This window comes from Grus americana, chromosome 3, assembly GCF_028858705.1.
Source record: "Grus americana isolate bGruAme1 chromosome 3, bGruAme1.mat, whole genome shotgun sequence".
NCBI lineage: Eukaryota > Metazoa > Chordata > Aves > Gruiformes > Gruidae > Grus > Grus americana.
Window position 1 is genome coordinate 95,541,149 of NC_072854.1, and position 21,136 is coordinate 95,562,284.

General features: G+C 41.5%; 1 protein-coding gene across 6 annotated transcripts in view; it reads right to left on the bottom strand.

Moving 5' to 3' along the window:
* The window catches only part of TTC7A (tetratricopeptide repeat domain 7A), a 173,773-nt gene that overhangs the window by 46,616 nt on the left and 106,021 nt on the right, over positions 1–21,136 (bottom strand). For all 6 annotated transcript variants that reach the window (XM_054821189.1, XM_054821187.1, XM_054821188.1 and 3 more), the window contains 3 exons: positions 12,792–12,908; positions 8,770–8,867; positions 2,465–2,599 (listed from right to left, as the gene is read on the bottom strand). In XM_054821189.1, coding sequence (XP_054677164.1) covers positions 2,465–2,599; positions 8,770–8,867; positions 12,792–12,908 — 350 coding nt within the window. The remainder of the gene's footprint in view (positions 1–2,464; positions 2,600–8,769; positions 8,868–12,791; positions 12,909–21,136) is intronic.

Sequence of the window (21,136 nt, forward strand, 5' to 3'; positions counted from 1 at the left end):
GGCATGGGACCTGTAGTGGCTCTAATGGAACTCAGACACGATTGCAGCCTGGCGTCTAAACCCATACCCACACACAGAGACATGGCCAGCTGCATCCTGTTAGCGTCTGAAAAGGACGGATGCTTTGTTATAAATTTACTGTAGTATGAGGTTAGGAAATTGTAATAATTTTTTCTAAAGATTTATGATTCATACTAAAAAGGTTAAAGTGTTAACGACAACAAAAACAACAATACACAAGGCATTTCCCAAAGGCAGATTAACATTTTTTCCCTTTAGAGCAGGACACTGAGGTATGAAAAAGTTAGGCAACTTGCCTAGAATCATTGACTGAAAAAGGACAAGTGAAAGCTAAACCTGATAGAAATCTACAGCATACTGGTGTGGCTCTATCATGAATATGAAGGGACTCTGGATGCAGGCATCAGAATGTTATGCTAATTGCCTGTTGCTTTCCACAGCTGTTAATTTTGGGGTGAGCTGTAACGCAAAAGCATGTGACTACCTCAACTGTTTTTAACCACACATTTCTGTTTAATTTGTTGTCTGTGAAATATCTCTGTTTTGGAAGTTACTAATTTCTTATGAGTACACATGTTATTCCTTTCCCCTCCTTTCAGGTGGGAAGGACAGAGGGTCAGTGACACCCTTTTGGACTATTCGACTCGCTGAGTCCAGTGTAAGATCTGACTCACTTCAAAGAAGTCCTCTAATTATTCAAGTGCTGGCACAGTACTTCTGTGCACAGACTAAAGACTACCCCAAAATACCTGCACCTCTCCTCATCCCTGAGGATACCAGAATGCAGTGACTTCCACACTACTGGGAGAAGAGAATGGGCAGTATGTCACCAAGAGCTCATTAAGCTGCATCCATAACAATAACTGACTTCAGTAACGAAATTACAAAGCAGTCACAGTATGTATTTTCAGAATATCAATCCTGATTCAAGTCCAGTTAAAAGTAAGGAGGAAACAAAACAAAGATTTTCAAAGTGATAGGACAGAAAAGTTACAGCGTGTAAAAATAAATTCTATCTAAAAGAATTAATTAACACCTTTGAGAAAGGCACTCGATTTACACTGAAAAGTAATCATAGCAATTCACAGCTCGGTCACAGCAAGTACCAGGTCTTTATTGCTTTTGTCTTTTCACACAGTAGTAAAAATGTAAAGTGCCTAGAGCTATCTGCAGGATGACGGACAACAGACACCTGACTTCTCATCACAATAAACTCTGTTTTTTTCTCTGCTCCCCACCAGCCTCCTCTGCAGCCTTAAATCAGGAGCATAAACCGAATAAAGCAAAATCTTGCTAGTGATTTTGAAGCCCACAGCACATCATCGAAATTTACATACACAATCCATTAAGTTAACACATGTGATTAACTTAAAGGATGATGCATTCCATAAGGTAACTACTTTTGTTCTTTAACAGTTAGTCAAACTGTAACAAAAAGAATGTCACATATTTTGTACCAGAAGTGAAGCCTAATTGGTAGGAAATGGCCCACAAAAACAGCTATAAAAATCTTTACTGAGAAGTAGGGTGAGACTGCCACGTTTTATGTGAGAATTGTCAATTGTACAGATTAGCTAAATGAGAATTTGCAAGGTTCTCCTGCATACAGAATAGCAAATAATCAGCAAGGTTCCAGTGGGGTCTGCTTTTCTTTCCCGTTGCAAATGGTAGCAGAGACATCTAAGAAGCAATCACAGCACTCATGTAATTTCAGGTGCACAAATGTGAGCCCAGTTGTGGAAGAAAAGCTGTGTCTCAAGAGCAAAATTGCAGGATCAGAACTCTATCAGTCCTGGAATGCAAATGGTAGAATGTGCTGTACAGCTCCGTTCCTCACTGAGTGTCCTACATAAAACCCTTTCCTAAGTTTGGAGATTGCCTCTGGGTAGAGTTCCTTCTCACTGTTCTTTTCCCTTTATGCGCTCTGCAGTAGGATCTCTACACGAGTGTCTCAAACTGACATGCAACCTACAAGTCCTTGGGAGATTCAAACAGTCAAGGATAAAATGAATGGAGGACTCGCTCTTTTTAATAATTTTCACTTAAACCTCAGCATAGATTGGAAGTTCCCAGTCCAAATAACATTCAATACATGGTTTGCCCAGTCTTATTACAGGGAAGCATGCAGAAAAAGGAGAATGAAAATAATTGCCTCTACCAACTACCATTTGTTAATGAACAACAGTCTACCCTCTTTTTCTAAAAGCATGACTGAAGTTTTCCGTGTATTATGAAAAAATAGAGGTGAGCTGAAAAATTGCACTGCTCCAGTATTATTTTTTTTTGTTATACTGAATCAAATAAGCGGTATTTCAAAAACTGGCTGGGATAGATAGGCAGATTTGCTGCTTGAATAAAGTGATTTTCAACTACTCCATTAATACTTATGTCATCTCATTCACCCCTGGAGGGAAAAAGGAACTCCAGGTGGTCCAGGCCTTACCTGCTTGTAGCCAAATTTGTTCAAGAGCTGTCCACAGCTGCATAGGTCCTTGCTTCATTGCACTGCTCTGCATAGTTATCTCAGACATGGCCTGTTCCAGTCTTGATGCAGCAAGGGAAGAGGCTCGCTGTGATCCTATGGACCAAAGAAACAAGAACAATAACGCATTTCTATACTTCTTTGGGATATTTCTTTAACTCATTAAGACAGTAGGTCTGATTCTCCACTCTCTGCATCAGTTTTATGTAGTAAAAACTCCATTGAATTCTGGCGTGACCAACTGGAGAACCATGTTTTAGAAAAGGTTAATTTACTGAAAAAAACCCCACTAAATTACCCAAGGGCTGCAGCTCAAACAAGCGAATTAAGAGACAGACAGTAATTATATAAAGGTCTGCTTAGCATTCATCAAGGAAGCAACCGTATTTTGCTCATTTGGAAAGCAGAACTCTACCATCAAATATTTCCCACTTATTAGTAGCCCATTTTACAAGCACACTGTCACCATACACTTACAAAATACAGCCCACTAATGTAAAATCTTAGTACAGCATTACAGAGTAGCTTGGCACCATTTACGCAGCACACACACTTCAAGTGACATCAATATTGTTCTACTGGTTTAGAGGCAGCGTGGCTTTTCATTTGACCTTGGGGAGCAGAGAGCTCAGTGCTTTGACTATATTAACCTTTAGTATGTGCTGTAACATTTACGCAAGAATAAAGTATTTTGCACCCACATCTCTGGGACAAAACATCACATCAAAAGCTACTCCCAGGAAGAATGCATGGGCAGAGACCACGTTCTCCAGTACAGCAAGTGGTATTATACTGGTGAGCCGACCTCTCAGAGGGGTACCGAGGGGATGGTAACAAAAAAAGAAGCTACAAAATGAGATTTCAGAGTTGGCTTTGTAAAGCTTTGGGAAATAAACAGTTTAATAGACATAGGTTTAATGTGACTTTAATGGGACCCAGCCTTCTGCCAGGCGTGAGGGGAGGCACATTTCCACCCCATGCTCCTCTGACACCTGCACAGGGTGGGAGACAGCCACAGCTTGTACCTAACCCGAGGCAGCGCTGCCTGCTTCAGAGTGCTATGGCTAGGGAGAGGCCGCAAGTGACACTCGAAGCCTAAAACTGCTATGAGAAATAGCTGTCCTATTATCTCACCGCTAACGAATGTCATTCATTTTAAGCAGGAGAACTTCAAAACAGCCCTGCAGCACAGGCGCCTCCCACGGCTCCCTTGGAAAATGCAAATGTGCTCTTCCTAGATGCATTTCTTAAATTCCTACATATTTTCAAAGACATTCCTGATCTAATGTTCCAAGAGATGACAGTGCAGTAATGTAGCAATTACAGCCTTAATGGTACAGTAAAAGCCATTCTGCTTTGCACAGAGAATTTATTATATTTAACAGTTTATTTAGCAGATCCATCTCCAGCCTGTTTCACTGCACAGGATTCCTCCCCCTGCCCTGCCCACTCACACTCCTCTCCCCCCATCCCTCCCTCCACCTGGGAGAAATTTCACTGAAAATCCCAGGAATTTAAGTCAGAGAAGGGTTGTTTAACGCAGGGAAAATGACCAGGCACTCACCCCCAGCCACCCAAACACCCACAGCTTCTTTGCAGTGCAGAGGCACCAAGAAAACGGCCATGTGAACAGCTAGTGATGTTATTAGGAGCACTTTAAAGCTAGGGCAGACCTCTTACCTTCTAGATTGGCAAACTTGGAAAAAACTACATAGGCTTTGGGCATTTTGCAGTCAGCCTAACCGGAGTCTTATATCAGCACTCCTCATCATGTTTGTATGCTTTGAAAGCACCTTTCAGTATTACATTTCTCTGTCAAGACTGCCCTCTTTCAGAGAGGCTTTCTGGAGCTGTGTCTCTTGCAAGCACCCACACGTAATGCTGATCTGATTGCGTTAGGTGGGCAAATGAGCTGGTGTTTTGTTCACATCCTCGCAGAGCTCAGTGAAATCCTCTTTTCCTTGCAAGTCAAGCCAAGGAGGCTATGTCACTGTAAGGCACCCTTCTGGATTTTGGAGAGGTTTGCACACTGCTGTGAGGCTGGACAGCCTCTTAGGATCTACTAAAATGTCTTTCCCTCACAAAGCAGTCTTTATAGGAATACCACTATGAGCTAGTTGCACTCGATGGAACACGAGTTAGCTGCTCCTTTTCTCCTTCTCTTCATTAGCCGAGTAGTTGCCAAGAGGGGAAAGCCCGCGATTTGAGACTGATCTTGCCCAGTGCTGTGAGCACAGCCATAAAAAGGGAACCCAAGTTATTTAGCAGTTTACAGCGGAGGCTCTTTGCATTTAACAGCCTTTGGCATTCCAGTCCTTTGATGTTTATTTTCTCTTCCGTTCCAGCCTACACAAGGAAGCAAACCACACCAGGCAGGGATCAGCCGATCCCTTCCCATCCCTGCCCAGCCTCAGACACAGATACGTTCCTTGTTCTAAACAACACACGCCAGATAAGGCGCTCTCCATCTCAACTCATACCCACACGTTTGCTACTGCTGTTCTTGCCCATTTCTGCTGGACCGCTCAGAGGAATGCACCTTAAGGCTTGTCTGTCCCAATACACTCTGTAAAAGAAGGTCTTTGCCAGCCTGGCCCTTCTGGACTGAAGGGGGCTCAGCCCCAGATCCGAACCTCTGACAAGCAATACGGTAACCCTGCGGGTGGGCTGAGGGCTGCTGGAGCCAGAAAAGAGTATATCTCTAACACGTGCTGTCTCCTGAGAGAGGAGGTAGGCACGTATCACACTGGTATCGCTCTGACCTCAGGGCGGCAGGGGAAATCAGAAAAACTTCAAGCGACATTAAAAAAATGTCTCTGAACGTCTCATAAAATATCTCTTCCTAAAGAAATGTAGATCTTCATATGCTAAAAAAACCCACAAAACCTGTCTCACAGAACTTTAATGTCATGCCTCAAAATATATGCAAATGTTGGCATAAGAAGATATCATATCAATTTGTTATTTTAGTGCAGTCTCTTTCTCTTTTTAACAGCTCCACTAGACAGAATATAAACTTCACATTTTACAATAAAGCCCTCCACACATTTTGGAAAGAAATCATAAAAATAACAAAATTGATTTTTGTCGTGATGAGCTCTGCATAAGTGCCATACAAAATATATCTAAATAATTTTAAAGCACTGTTCTAGGGTTGTTACAAGACCAAGAAGGACCAAGTTTAATATTTTGCATCTATGAAAAAACTGCTATCAAAATAGAAATGTACCTCAGTAGATTTACTAGGCTTATAAGAAACACAGAATTCCCTAGCCTAAATCACTTCAGGCAAGAGCATTATAAGATAAGACTAAATCACAAAAAGAATGAAACAGCAAGGCAGCTGACTGATATCAGTGAATTTAGTTAGGAACACTGCTTCAGTTAGGAGAAGATGAAGAAAATAAAGAGGAATTAATCTTCCTGGCAGCAAACCTCAAATTCTGGCACAGCAAATAATCTCATTGTGATCTAACTGAGGGAGAGGCTGGTGTCAAACCCGGCCGCAGTAATCCCCCCTTCAGTGATGAATCCAGAGATCACAGAGTGCTTGTGCATTACAGTGATACTGCCGCATCCTCCCGGGGGATTTCAGGATGGAAACAAGAGCCTGTTCCAGAATGATGGAAAAAAAAAAAAAAAAAAAATCAGACCTCCTCCCTCCTTCAAAGCAGCCAGCCAAAGCCGCAGCTCTGAGGAGGCACAAGGGTGAGAGGGGCTAGTGCTGTACTCTCCAATCTCACCTCCTAGTGTCTTCAGAGAGGCTCCCAACCCGGACAGTAGACCCAGCTGCCTCCTTTCTGCAGATGGAGAACAGCAGCACCTAAAGCCTGCAGAGCAGTGAGCCACAGACCCTTGCTGAAAACAACCAGCGCCAGCCCTGCGCTAAGGCGGATGGTGTAATTTCAGTACAAGCCCCTTCCTTACGTCCATCGTGGGTGCAACCATGTTAGCATGGAAACCTAGATTCTCAAAGTGGAGGAGGAATATATTTCTTGGCTAAAACCAAACTGCATTCAGTGCAAATCACTTTATGTGCATGAAAAGCTGGTTTAAAGCTTGTACTTTACATTAATTTGCTCTTTCTGGCAGGCAGTACCATGACATCCAGCACTTTCTGCTGAACTACAGCTGCTCCATTGCACCCTGGCTGCTAAAACTGGGCTAAGAGCAGGCTGGAACAGGTACCCAATCCAGGTGCTTTTTGAGGAAAGGGCACTACACCAAAACCAAATGTGCCTGAGCTTTGCTGTGGCTCTGGAGGAGGTGCTGCAGGTCTGCAGCAGAGGAGCGAGCAGGAGGCAGGAGTGAGGTCTTAGAAGGCTGGCACCCTAGCACAGTGTATTATAGGCTCTGCTCATGCCACCTTGGACTCAAAATCTCAAACCAAACTGTGAAGTGGGTGCAGCCCAAACCTGGCTGCGCTCCTTTCTCCAGACAGTTACAAAGCAAGGCAAGAGATGTCCAGAAGACCATGGGATCCACACCCAGGAGGCCTTTTACATCCCATTAAGCACCAGCTAGAGCTGAAGGGGCAAGGATCAGTCCAGGCTCAGCCGCACAGTCGAGGCACCATAAGCCACTCACTTTCCGCAGCAGAGTGGGAACTGGGTGGATAACAGAAGTACGTGGCAAATAATTTTTTTGTTTTTATTGCTTTTCTAGTAATGCCTAATGGCTGATGGATTCTGCAAACTAACTACAGTGTCTTCCAAGCCATTTTCATATATTCACTGAAGCTGAAAGTCCATTTTACTGCCCAGCATCAGGGATGATAGGGGATATTTCACAAGTCTTCACAATTATCAAAGTGATGACTATCCTGAATGATTTTGTATCACCAGGAAACTTTCATGTCATAGCCTCTCCCTGTTCCAGAGAATCTTTAATATGCCAAACAGCACATATTCATTTAGTATATCCTCTTCATCTACCTGTGTTGAATTTGGCCTGTTCTCTTTAATTAAGCCAAAGACTATAGAACACTGTCATATAAACGATGAGAAAAAAGGACCTATACAAAACAGAGACTCATCTCAGCAAAGGGTAATAAAAGAGAAATGGAATAAACAGATTAAAAATTACATAAATATGTGTGTACAGAATCAGTAATATTACAATGTCATAAATATAGACCCTAAGGGTTTAAAACTACAAACAAAAGAGCAGACACGCTGAATAACGTTTTGATGTTTGAATGCTTGTATGCTCAGCACGTAAGCTTGCAATGCTTTTTAACCATTGGTGGGTGTATGGAGGGGTTAAATATACATAATTCAATACAAATCATGTACTTAACACATAAGAACTCATCCTCCGTCTCAGCCATATGTGCTGAGCATGTGACTTCAGTTTTACCAATTCCAGATGTACAAGATTAAGACTCAGACAAACCCTAATTCCCTAGCCCCAAAGCATGAGGCTTGTTTCAGTGGTTTTTTTTTTTAAAATAAGCTTTTATATTATTCTTGTCCCGTTTCTGAGTCTGTGAGGATTATTTTTTTGCAAGTGTTTCTCTACATACACAAGGGTAGAAAGTTGCTTCCCTAAAAAAAAGAAAAACAAATTAAAAGGCAAATTTCTCACATAATCATCTGATTTTGAGGGTTAGGGTTTTAAAGGAAGCGCCAACTATCATGAGACTTATGATAAAATCACAAGTCAGCAGCACTCTGAAAGCCTCCTTTCCCCCTGCTGCCAAGATTAGCTTTGATGTCTCAGTTATTTCCACCTGATTTTATCTGTTACTCTGAATGTGTATTTACCATATAATAAAGTATCACAAGGTTTATGTACAAATCCCAAACCAAATCACCTTCTAATAGGAATTCACAGTCTCACTCAGCTTACCAAAACCACAATAATAGCTGGCTTGATCAGGATATCTAAAAAGGATTAAATTTAGGGGAGGGCTAAGGGGTGGGGGAAGAAGGAAAAAAAAAATGGACTGAATAATACAGTTCTTGCAGAATTATAGTGAACTCCCATCTAATACCTTTCATGCTTGTCTTGGAGAGCTTTGTGAAAGAAAGCAGGAACCCATATCTTTGTTCTATGCACAGGGAAGCCAAGGTACAAAGACAAACCACAGTGACACATTCTGCAGCAGAGATGGCCCTGGAGACAGATCTGGACCTCCTAACCACCTGCCCAGCAATGCATGCGCATGCAGCCCCCCGCCCCTCACCTCGCCAAATAAAATGAAACATTCCTCTCTCGCAAAAGCATGCATTTAGGATGGGAAAGTACAAATTTTGATTCCTCACCAGAATCGGTATCGTGAGCATCTGGGAGCGTGAGATGCAGTCCATTATGCTTTTTGATCACTGGTGTTTCGGTCACACTACTTCCTTTCTCAGAGGCACTGTAAAGAAACAAAATCATGTTACCTGGCCACCTTTCAGTGGAGAGAGCAGGCAATAGTGTCATCTAGCTTTCACTGGCACTGAAAACTGAAGCTTTCCAGTTGCAGGCAATCAACTTCTTGCATGTGTTATTTTAACACCTGCACCCTGCCAATGGTCAGGAAGCTCAGAGACACAGTGCCCAACAAGGGCTCCAGGGCACATGCCGCTATCAGTTTATTTGGCTGTTGGGAGTCTTTGCAAGCTACCGGACGAGGAACATGTTGGCAGCTAGACACCAGACCAGAGGAGGTTAACCGGCAGCCCCATGCCCAGGAAGGGCCACCATCACTTGGGCTTGTCTGCAGGAGGATTTGTTCACAGGCCAATTACCACCTTCCATCCAGGTGCTAATTTCTTCATTTCAAAGGGATTATTTTCTCCTCTTCTACCTTTGTAATGTTCAAACAGAGAAGGAAGCTAAAAGCTACCACATAGCACTGCTTTATGAAAGGGACACTGTCTGGTCTGCTCTTCTATTAGATTTCTGTCCTCACAGGAGAGGTCTTACAAAGGGAAAGTCGTGTCCCCCCCGCCCCAAAAAAATCATCATGTGCCTAACAAAAAAATCACTTAACGAAGATCTCCTGAGCCTTTCTGTCACCACATAGTCTGCCATCCCCCCAGGATCAGATGGTGATGATATGTCCTCTCATCATCCATTAAGGAACAAATATCGAATGGAAAAGTGACTGCCCTGGCTACTTTTTCTGGCACACCTCCAGGCCTGCAGCTCGGCCTTTGGACAACGTTCCTCCCAGGAAACAAGCTGTCACACAGTCACGATTTGCTGTGGATGCCCCGTCTTCCAGTCTGATCAGTCCTTTGGTAGGGATTGCACAGGATTCCCTTGAATTTGCTTTAATCTAGCAGAAGAATTAGCTTGGGACTGCTATTTGGTTTTAAACATGATTATTCTGTTATCACAGAAAACAGTAGCAAGAGATAAACCAAGTCTTCTCCTTCCCAGCTAACAATCTAGGATTGAAAGCTACTTACTGTTGTTTATCATAGTGGTAATCATATTTACAATGGCTAATTAACCTTTTACTTAGGCTTTGGGATCAAACAATACAGTTTCTGTTAACGGACCCTGAATTCTTGGGCATTTGACTGTTTGCACAAATCTGCAGCCTTGACCGGGCCTCCCTGTCTTCCATACTGGTTTCCACGCTGAGATCTCATTTGAAACTATCATGTGGTGACAGATACAAGGGAAAATTAAATTCTCTGTCCTGTGCCTCTGCCTTGCCCAGCCAGCATAAGCCCAAGTGTCATTACCCTGACTGGGGGCTGCTGGTGGAACCGTAGGGGCATTTCTGTCTTGCTGGTGCGTTGCATATGCAGGAACATGGCAGCTGCACGTCAAAACATTACTCCCATGAGGCAAGCACTGCTTTGATGCAGCAGCCATCACCATGAAGTCACTGTTCAGGCTCACAGCTGAACACTGGCTTCTATGCTATACTCCTACACAAAGGGCAGGTGAGGGGATCAGTGGACGGCAGAAGCTTGGCCACAGTAAAAACTGACCATAGGAGAGCAGCGTTCAGAGAAGGCTTGATGAGGTGGCCTCAGTTAACAAAAATGCACCAACAGCATGGCCTTTTAACTGGGAAGAGAGACTGAAACCCCAGCCCGAAAGCCAAGTGGACTGCATTGTGCAAAACAGCCACTCCCAAAGCTTTACGCCTTATGCTGGAGAAGGGCTGAAAATAAACTGTTCCTTCAAAGCTGCAGAGCAAGGCCTTCAGCCAAGAAAGCTTTTCCATGCACCGCAGAAGGGACAGTAGCCAGATGATTTGCCTTCTGCATACGACACTGGAAAGGCTGACTGTGGGACGCGTTGCCACTCCACTGCCCATGTTTTTAAAAGGAGAGAGAGACAGTGCATAAAATGGTCACAAAAATCGCTGAAGGAAACACTTGGTTGTAAGAGACTGCAGAGGCACCGGTTTATCAGAGAGAAGAGAGGACTTGAGCATGGCATTTGAAATAGCTGCCCGAGGAGAAGATACTGGGCCCTGAGAGACTCTTTAGTCTAGCAGAGTCATAGTAAGACTGCAAAGCCAGGAAACTTAGGTCAGACAAATGCAACCAAATGTAACTAAAATGCAATTTAATTGTGTGGGTGATTAGCTACTGATTGAACTAGTAAAGAGTATTGGGTGCAACAGCTCTCAACTTCATGTAAATACAGGCTTCTCTTTTCCAAGAGTCCCTAAAAAATGTCTGTGTCCAAGTCTCACTGATAAGAATTCCCCTTAAGTTCCTTTGCAAGCTCATCCTGGAATATTTCATGTATTTGTTAGCTGACACTGCTGCAATTTGCTTAATACAAGAGGCTTCCTGGGTCACTGAATCCAGTTTAAAACTGCAGGCGCCAAGTTCATTCTCGTTACTGTTCAAGCAGTACTTCCTGATACAAAATTCGTTATGGAGTATTTTCTGAGAAAGCCAAAAAGTCCCACTGGGAATAGCAGTAAAATAGACATTAGAGTTCCTAACAGCAAAAGCAAAGCAATTTGTTTTGTTCAGGCTTCTATGGCTAAAGCTTATCAAAAGCCTCTAAAAGCTATCGCATCTTGGGTTTTTAAGTATAACAGCCAAAGCACAGCTTGGGATCCGAATGCAGTCCAAATTTATTTGTCTGTTTTCCAATGTACTCTCTTCAGTCTCAGGCTTGCAGCCCTCCCTTGCAAAAGTAAATCTTACTCAGTCCTAATTGTTCAGCATGGATTTGATCAGCTTCATGAGGACTACTCACGGGTATAAAGATTACTCATGTGAGAGGTACATGATTGAATCCTTAGGTAAAGAGACTAAGGCCTAAGGAAATCAGTAATTCCGGCATGTACGAGACCGTTTCTCTGCTGCTATGTATGTATCTTGATTTTTGTGTTTGGTCTGCTGCTCATTAGCTAAACCAACAAGGAATTACTAATAATCCTTCAAGGACAACTTGTATATAGACATGCATCATTCTGTACATATACTTCTGGTGTTTATAAAGCTTACATAAATGCACACAGAAATTGGGGAACAATACAAGCTTCATCAGTCTGCCGTTGTGACTGTTGCCATCAAGCAGGCTGTCCTTCCCATCAAACACAACCTCTGTGGACATTACAGGTGGGAGATCAGTACAGCCCTGGGATTACATTCCCAAGGCAGCTGGACAGCAGTAGCATGCCTGGGACAATACCCAAAGGGCGTGGGTAGGAAGAAAACCCAACCTGGCAACTGTCACACTTTCTAAACTGTTCCTTTTGGAGGGTAAGCAGATGAGAGGGAGGGAACAAAAAGAGAACCTAGCACTGTTTAAGTGCAGATTTACTAGGACTAGGGAAGGCAGAAAGATGCTACATCCTTCACTCCTTTCCTTGCCCAGTTAACACCAGGCTATGCAACTGGCATGCAACCACAGCATATGATAGAGTCTTGGCTGCATGCCTTTGCTTGGTTTACTCAGTTCAGGACTGTGTCACCCACACACATTCCTGGGTGGTGCCAACTACTGCAGGCTGTGAACAATAGCTGATGGAGGCTCAGACTATTGGGGGGGGAAAAATCTGCCCTGCATTCTGAACACCTGAATATGGAAGGAGATGTTTAGGCATTCAGATCAGAAAGTCTTGGTTCAAACTGCTTCTTCAATCTTAAAATCTTGAGGGTTTTATTTTATTTTATTTTATTTTAAATCATGACTATTAAAATCTTGCTTTTTTTAAAAAATCACAGTTGGAAATATTACTTATGTTTCTTTTTAAACAGTCTGTTTATTACCCTTTTTGCAAAATAACTTAAGTCTCTAAACAAATAAAGAAGATAACTGCATCTCCATTATGAAATCTGAACTTGTTAAGACAGTGGAGAAAGCCTACCTGTGCTGTAAAACGTTATATACCATCTGCCACATCTGCAACATATGTCTGCATGTCACCAGAGCTTCTTCAGGTCCTTTATGTATCCATTCCAGTTTGACTTTGGTGAAGAGTAAGCTGCAAGATGAAAAAGAATAACTTCTGTTTTATTGGCATCTCGTAAACGTGGAGAATCAGTATTACTCTAGCGAGATCCTGGCAGCCAGCACTTTTACTTGCTTTGTATGTACAGCAATAAAAGAAAACACCATAGCACAAAACATTTCATTTGGCTCAACCTTGATTCCCCACAAGGAGATGAGAGGATTAGCAATATTCCTCAGCTGCAGTCAAATTTGCATAGCAATGCTGGCAGGACAGTGTTTAAGCAATGCATTGCAAAGCTAACAAGGTGAAACATACAGTGACTCTCATGTTATTTTGGACAGCATTAAAAACAGAATAAAAGGGAATTGCCATAATACATATGCCAGACTGGTCTCTTAGTCTGGCATCTTCCTATAGCACTGGCTTATATAATAAATTTCAGACAAAAACCCCAACATACTTAATACACACAGACAATTATGTAATGCCTCACAGGAAGGAAACGCTTTTTCTTAACCTCAGCTGGCTATCATCTCATGCCCCTAGGCAAGACAGCTGATAGCCCTTGTACATTCTTGTTCTAGGTAGTATAACTGCTGCTGCTATTCTTATACCTAGAGAATACATACTTGCACAGACCGCTGGAATTCAGCAGAATTAGGTCAAGCAGAGGTTAGAAGACAGGCTCGGCAATGACACAACCTACTACTTGCTGCTAGCATGGCTTTTAACACCATCCTTCACAACACCCATTTTATTTGTTTTTAATTGCCAAGATGATTGAATTTATTTCTTATTTACTGATGTAAATTTGGTTCTCTGCTTTCAGTGTTTTCATAATGTCCAAGATCTACACATTTTGAATTAGCTCAATACGGCAAGTGATTAATCCACTGGATGCACATATATGTACATACATGCATACAACATTAACAGCTGAATGTTAGAAATCCTAAAACCAGTTTTGTGAACGTGATCTACAGGCTCCCAGGGAATCCAAACAACTTCAGAAAGAGACAACAGCAACTGCATAGATGATGTCAGAGAAGACTTTGCAGCTGAATAAGAGATCCTTCTCTTGCAATAATTTGAAATTTGCAGCCAAGACTCTGCGGTAAGTATCTACATTAATGTGCTGAAATGGCAGTCCCATTCTGCACTACTGTTTGTTGTTTTGTTTTTTGAGGGGTGTGGGGGGGAAAGTCACCAAAATGTAGCCCAACTATATCAACTGTTATAGGGAAGTCTGCTCATGGCCACTGCTACAGTCTAACCTCACAGGACAAGCATCCAACTAAGCTCCCCAGGTACAAACTTAAGCTAGGAAAGGAAGATCAAGACTCATAATCAAGGGAATTTGTCTTTGTCCTTTACTATTTCATATCCTTACTCTATGTTTACCTTTGCTTTTCTTGTTACTGATCTGAGCAAACAAATGCTAATAAAAACATCCCCCGCTCTTGGAGATGCTGACCGCCTAACTGAAAGGAAGCGCCCTCATGATTCAGGTAGTTATTTTTGGGCCAGATCCATAGACTGATCAAAAATTTTGCTAGGACAAAGAACATGACAATGGACACACTCTTAAGAAAATAAAAATAAGACTGAATTTGAAGGAGGGGTTAACAACGGGCACTGGCCAGTGGTGCAGGCTGCTCTGTATCCCTTAGTTAACTGGGCTTGGAAGAACAAAGCTTGTTTTAATACAACAGAATATAGAATTAATCACTTAGAAGCAAGGAATAGATATTGCACTAGAAAGATGGGAGGTTATACCCTGGGGTGTAGCGGTACTATAAGAGACAGCTTCATGAACGTGAAGTCCCTGAACAGCAATGCAGTCAAGAGGTCAAGCAATCCTTAGCATCCATATACAAAAGCACAATCAAGTAGGAGCTGGAAGATGTGGTTATTCCTGTACACAGCATCAGCAGGACACTTACTACAATCCTATTTCTTGTTCTTACTCTTTAAACTCCAGAAGACGACTAAAAATGGGATGAGGTTCAGAAAAAGGTTATGCAAGTGATCTGAGGGCTAGAAAATAGTATTTCATCAGAGGCTTCAGAAGCTCAGTTTATTTGGTTTAACCGAGAAGCAGCCAAGAAATTATTTTGCCCCAGCCTGCAAGTACCTACATGGAGAAGTACATAATTGTGAGTCTTTGATCTAAAAGAAAAGGTATCAGAAAATCCAAGGATTTCTTGGAAGCTGAAACTAGTCAAATGGAGATTTGTAAGTAAATGCAGACACAAAACTATCAGAGCAAATAATCTTTGCAGCAACTACCTGGTGTGCACAGTGAATTCTGTAGTCTTTAAAGCCTTTTCAGCAAGAGACAGGGTAACATCTGGGAAGCAATGCTAATGCACAGATAGAAGCTATGGGTTTGATGCACAGGCTTATAAGCAAGCTTCTTTGGACTGCGCCGTGCAGAGGGGTGAGACTGCATTATCACCTTCCTTCTGGTAATTAATCTATTAAAAATATTCTACTAGCCCAAGAAACTACCACATTGAACAATCTATGCAGTCTTAAGCATACAGGATATTGGTTAAACCACTACAAACTTTCAAAATGAAAGACCTTCTAAAGCACTCTATGACCCTCATTACAGCAGAAGAGTGGTGGTCAAGGAGCATAAGGCCTAGAGAGGAAAATAGTCATATTACATCCCTGAATAACTCCACAATTTTTAATGCCGTGAGATACCACTCTTAACATAATGAAATAGAAGAATATAGGAAAGAAGAATCTGTTACCAGTCAAACTACTATACAGGAGTGATATATCAAAGGTTCCTCCACCCTTTCACATTAGTAGGGATATAGATGGCTTAGTCATCTGCAGGCAAATAAAGTCATTACGTAGTATATTTAAACATTGCAGTTAAACAGTAAAAAGACAAACACATTAAGTTCTCTCCATCACTCTGATGCTTACTGTTTACAGTGAGTATACATCAACTTCTTTGGATGAAGATGCAATGTTCTCTCAGGAGAGAGAACAACTAGTGAAACAGGGAAAAAGCAAATCTCTCACAAAAACATAACAAAGTCTCAGCAGCATATTATCACCAGTCATAAAGCACAGGCACACAAAGGTTCTTTAAAAAAAAAAAAAAATAATCATGCAACTTTAGCAACTGTCTGCAGTGCAACTTTACCAGATTTCAGAGGTACCACACGCTGTTAGCTGTTGTGTTAATTCACCTTTGGAACAGTGCTATTCTCATTACTGTGCAATAATACAATGAACCAAACCAAAAGGTAAATGGGAAGAACGTAAGTGGCAAAAGGAATTAAATCATATTCACAACAGTAGTAAACAATGCAATTAAATCTGATAATTAAAAGGTGGAAATAAAATCAGTACATTAGGTTGTATGTGCTATATGCTGTTTGTATTTCTCAGCTTCTAGTAAGTTTTGTAACAGCAAAACCAGATAAATAAAAATATAGGGAAAACACTGAAGTAGGTGACAGTATCGCTTGCTCTTGAGCTTATCATTTTATTACTGAGATAGGACTCTTGCTACAAATAAATCTAATGGGTATCGTGTCATATCGGTGTCTGCGCACAACTCTCAGGGGCATAAATAAAAATTACATATGCACAGATCTCACCTTATTATATTTTCTTAATATCATATTACTGTACTTTTGTATGATGCTTGTAATATTAAGCAGAGCAGACTCTTAAAGAGATTCAGCATACATAAATAGCCCCTAGATTATCAATACAGTCATTGGTAATTCTGTTAGCCTCTGAAAATGAAATCAAAGTGATTTGGGCTAAAGCAAACATATAAATTGCTACTACATAAGCATAGGAAAAGGGAGCAAAAAATCCACAAATCATTCTTGTAACATGTATAATTTTAGGGACAGTAACAATGGAAAATAACCAGCGCTTACTCTTGATACTGGACTGTAAGCTCCCTCTCATAGGGTTTTCTTTTATCATCTACGTTGATAGTACGCAAAGGCTTCTATTCCCTGATGTAACATCGGGTTACTGCCACAAGCACACATACATATCTATCAGAGTAACGTTAACTCTGGCAAATTAAAATCAGTATACAGTTGACTTTGCTGCAATATGAAGCTCTGAAAATTCAAAATTAGGTTTCCCAAGTATCAAAATTTCAGTAGTATAAATGACAAAAATATCACTATAATATGCCATGCATTGACAAAAAATTAGGGACTGGAATACTGGAAGGCCTATGAAAATTTTCAGCAGAAAGCAAGCTAATTCAGTTGATTTCAGGAAGTATTTAATATTTGTCTTCATAAAGACTGATTTCAGCTGCTGATACCGTATCTCAAGGCCTAGCCAAAACCACCTACCTTGTCCTCCTGAAAGTCCTCTAATCCTACATGGCGAAATGCCCAGCCTTTAACTTCTTTAATACTATCCATGAAGAAAAAAGGCAGTTCTTTCCTATCATTGACAATCTAATTACTGAGGTTTAATAGTTAATACTTATTATCAGAAGGTTTCACATGTGCATGCTTATAAGCACATCTGTGGAAGAAGTTCTAAGTTGCTATGTTTAGTAATGACCTATTGACTACTTTATGGATGCTATAGGTATAGATAAAGATTTATTAATCAGTTAATTATTGGGACTTTAAAAAGCTGCTTTAAAATTTTTTCCTGTCAAATGTAGTCCTTTAACTACACGTTTATATAGCATCACAATGGGATCTCTGTGTCCTACCATCCGAAAAGGAATAAATAATGCTAGTACTATAACAAACAGTAACGCATTCTACTCATTTCAAGGTTGAAAGACTAAATTAGGAATAATGAGTATTATGTAGTTATTTATCTGTATGTTTTGCCATTCACTGGCTGCTTGTAACCCCTCCACTTTTTCAGAGCTTGTCAGCAGCTGCTCAAAGATCTACATGTCTTCAAGCCTTACCAAATCAGGGCCATCATTCCCCAAAGTCTTTCGTTATTGACCCAGATTTGCCTACCTACACACACAGCTGCTGGGCTATTTTGGACTTTGAATACAAAAGGAAACAAAACAAAACACCAAAACCAGCAGCAATATGCCCCAATTCACAGAAACGATTGTGTGTATTAGCGTAGGGAAACAACTTCTGCAACTTGTTCTTTGTTTCTTTCTTTCATTAAATGACAGGACGCAGGCGCCTGTTTGTTTGTGTGTTTACAGACATTTGCCTGGGGAAAGAAACTGGAATCCTAGTCACAGCTCCAAGGACAGCAAATGCACCTTATCCACAGACTGACCAACGGGGTGCTGGAGCAGCATGCAAGTGCCACTGGACAGCAGAGTCCAGCTCACCCTCCTACCTCTTTCAAGCCCAGACAAATACTCCACATAAGCTCCAATGAAAAGTAGGAGAATGCCACGACCTGGATCGGTAGACGGCCCGAGGATGCTCTCTGAGGAACTGGGAGGCATGGATTCAAACCCTCAACGCTTTGATCATTGAACTCTTGCATTAGTTTCTTCCTCTTTAAGGTAGCAGATGCAAAAGGAGGATATAGGTGAAGACAGGATATAGACTGATCTAAGAGCTGGAAAGAGGATGGAAGAGATAAGAAGAATGATCAAAGTTTTGGAACACTTTTAATATATGGAGATAGTAAATAGACTTCTCAGCCTGGAAAAGAGGCTGAGAGAAGAGATGACAGATTTATAAAATCATGAATAGCATGAAGAAGATCAGGAAATCAAAGCAGCCTGCGTTGTTTCAAATGAAAGAAGGAATATCCAATAAAGCAATCAAGCAGTGGATTTAAAATGAGCAAATGAAGTGCTTTTTCATACAAGACAAAAGTGAAGTGCAAAACCCATTGCTACAGGATGTTCTGGAGCAGACACATAAATAGGTTCAAAAAGGGATTAGATAAATTCACAGATGACAGGCCCATCAGGGGCATTAAACACAACCTAATGCAACCTCTGGCTCCGAAAGCCTCTGAACCACTCAGCTGACAGAAGCGAGGATGACATATGAGGGGTAGGATCATCCTACTGCCACGTTTCTACATGCTTTTCCCTGTGCACTCTCCAGACGCTCTGCTAAAGACAGACAAGCCCTTAGTTTGATCAAGAATGGCCATTCTTATATTTTGATACGGAAGAAATATGATTGCAGCCCATGTTCTTTTTATAACCCAGATTGTCTGGTCTTGTTTTATCTGCCAGTACAAGAGGACGGTGTATCTGGAACTGTAGTATCTTCACAGCAAATTAGCTGCTCAGTTTATCAGTTGCTGAGTTTAGCTTCAGTGGTGAGTCACCTGTACAAGCCAATTACTTCACATATACTCTTTCACCATAACCATTACGGTTTCATTAACCTTCGTAGGGCACCTGCTAAAGCCCTAGTCACGTTATCAATAAGGAAGTTGGCAAAATTGGAAAGCTGCTTTTAATCTCCTGCATTTTTGTTGGGGAAAAAAAAAATCAACATCAAAGTTGCTGTCTTCTCAAATAACTCAGTGCTTCTTGCAGTCTCCTGACATTTAAGGGCACATTCTCTAGTTAAATTAATGCCAGCAGTGCTGACTGCAACCTCCTTTTATAACTTCATGCTGTGCCATGTTATCTATCACTTTCCCTACAAAAATAAATTGATCATATACTTTTACAGACATACAGTCCTTTTTTTTATGGCTCCCTGCCCATTTATCCCCCAATATGAACAAAAAAATAAAACCAAGCAGCCTGGTAGGATGTCCAAAGAACTGTTGACTTCATCTTCCCAGCCCAGGAAAACTAGCAGATTTAGAGCTGACATCTCGTTTAGAAAAATGTCCTGCTCAGAGCCCCAGCCCTACATGACAACGGCAATTCAGCTAATGTTGCTCCATGAACTACGACTGCAACAGCACAACACAGGGTGAGGACAGCTTTCAGAAAGGTAGATTCTTGGCTATTTAAGTTTACATGATGAAGAAAATTTGCTGGGCTTAGCCTCATGACACAAGGCACCCAGAAGGCTCCTGCACATGGAATAGGAGGGAAACAGAAGAAGAGGTGACCAGAAAAGCTAATATTGCAGCCTAACCTATCAGAGACTGCACAGCAAAAACAAGTAAGCGGCCACCGGCAGGCCTCAGCGCTGGGTGTTTTTTCTTGGATGGACTGCCTCCTCCTGTTAGCTGCGGCATGTGCCTGATGGCAGAAGGGCCTCCTGTGAGTCAGGTGAAGGTTCTGCTGATGGACTACGTTGCATATCTCTGCACGGATTCAAACATCACTTCCCAAGACAAACATGTCTGCAGCCAGTCCAGCAACTTCATGCATCTATTTCAGCATTCAGTTCCATCAGTCACTTGTGATGCAGAGGGCAAATATGAGTCAATATTGATGCGGCCCATCCAGAAACTGCCACTTACATTCAAGAAGGTCTTGGAACAAACCCACTTTATCTGCTAAACCCAGGCAGGTTGTGACTTGAAGGAAAAACAACTAAGTAATAGTCTGCTGAAAGAAAAAGCACCCAGATTTGCTGGAAAAAGAAAAAAAGAAAATAAAAAAAGCAGCACTAAAATTCTTCCTTGTCTTAACCTTCCTTCAGAATCAAGCCATATCTAGTCACATCCAAGAAAAGAAGGCACAAAAAAAGGGTGATCAGAATTACTTCTCCTTTCCTTTTAGTTAGATCATTAATTTTGAATCCCAGACTTGTGGTATTTTGCTTTTTGTTAACAATGTAGGAATCAAGCTAATTGTCAGCAGAGGTGATAAAACCCCTTTTATCTCACCCTGTGTAACATAGGATCCTTTGGTTGATACACCCAAAAAGAGGTTTTATCTTCTTCTCAGCCTGATGAAGAACTGGCAACAAAATTATTTTGTGCCATCACAAGTCATAGGCATTTCAGTCCATACCTCACCTGAGGAAAGACAAAAGTAATTTTCACAATTATAAGTTTTACAGCAAAATCTGGAAAAAAAGTTTCCAGTTTTGCTACACAGAGTGTTTACATCAACTTTTTATACATAATTTCCCTCTGTAAGGACAGTGCATTAGACTTTTCCTTACAACACTTCAGAAGATGTTAAAGTGAAGTTTAATTTGCAAGTGTCCCCTCCCCGCATTTTGTGAATTGTTTTTTCTCTGACAGGCTCCAACTACGCAGAGTACTCCCCATTGCACCGGACACTGCACAAGCACATTTGAAGACTAGGACCAGGTCTCAAGCATCCAAAGCTAGGAGCCTAGAGGTCTACCTCCTATCTAATTTCAATCATGAATTCAGTA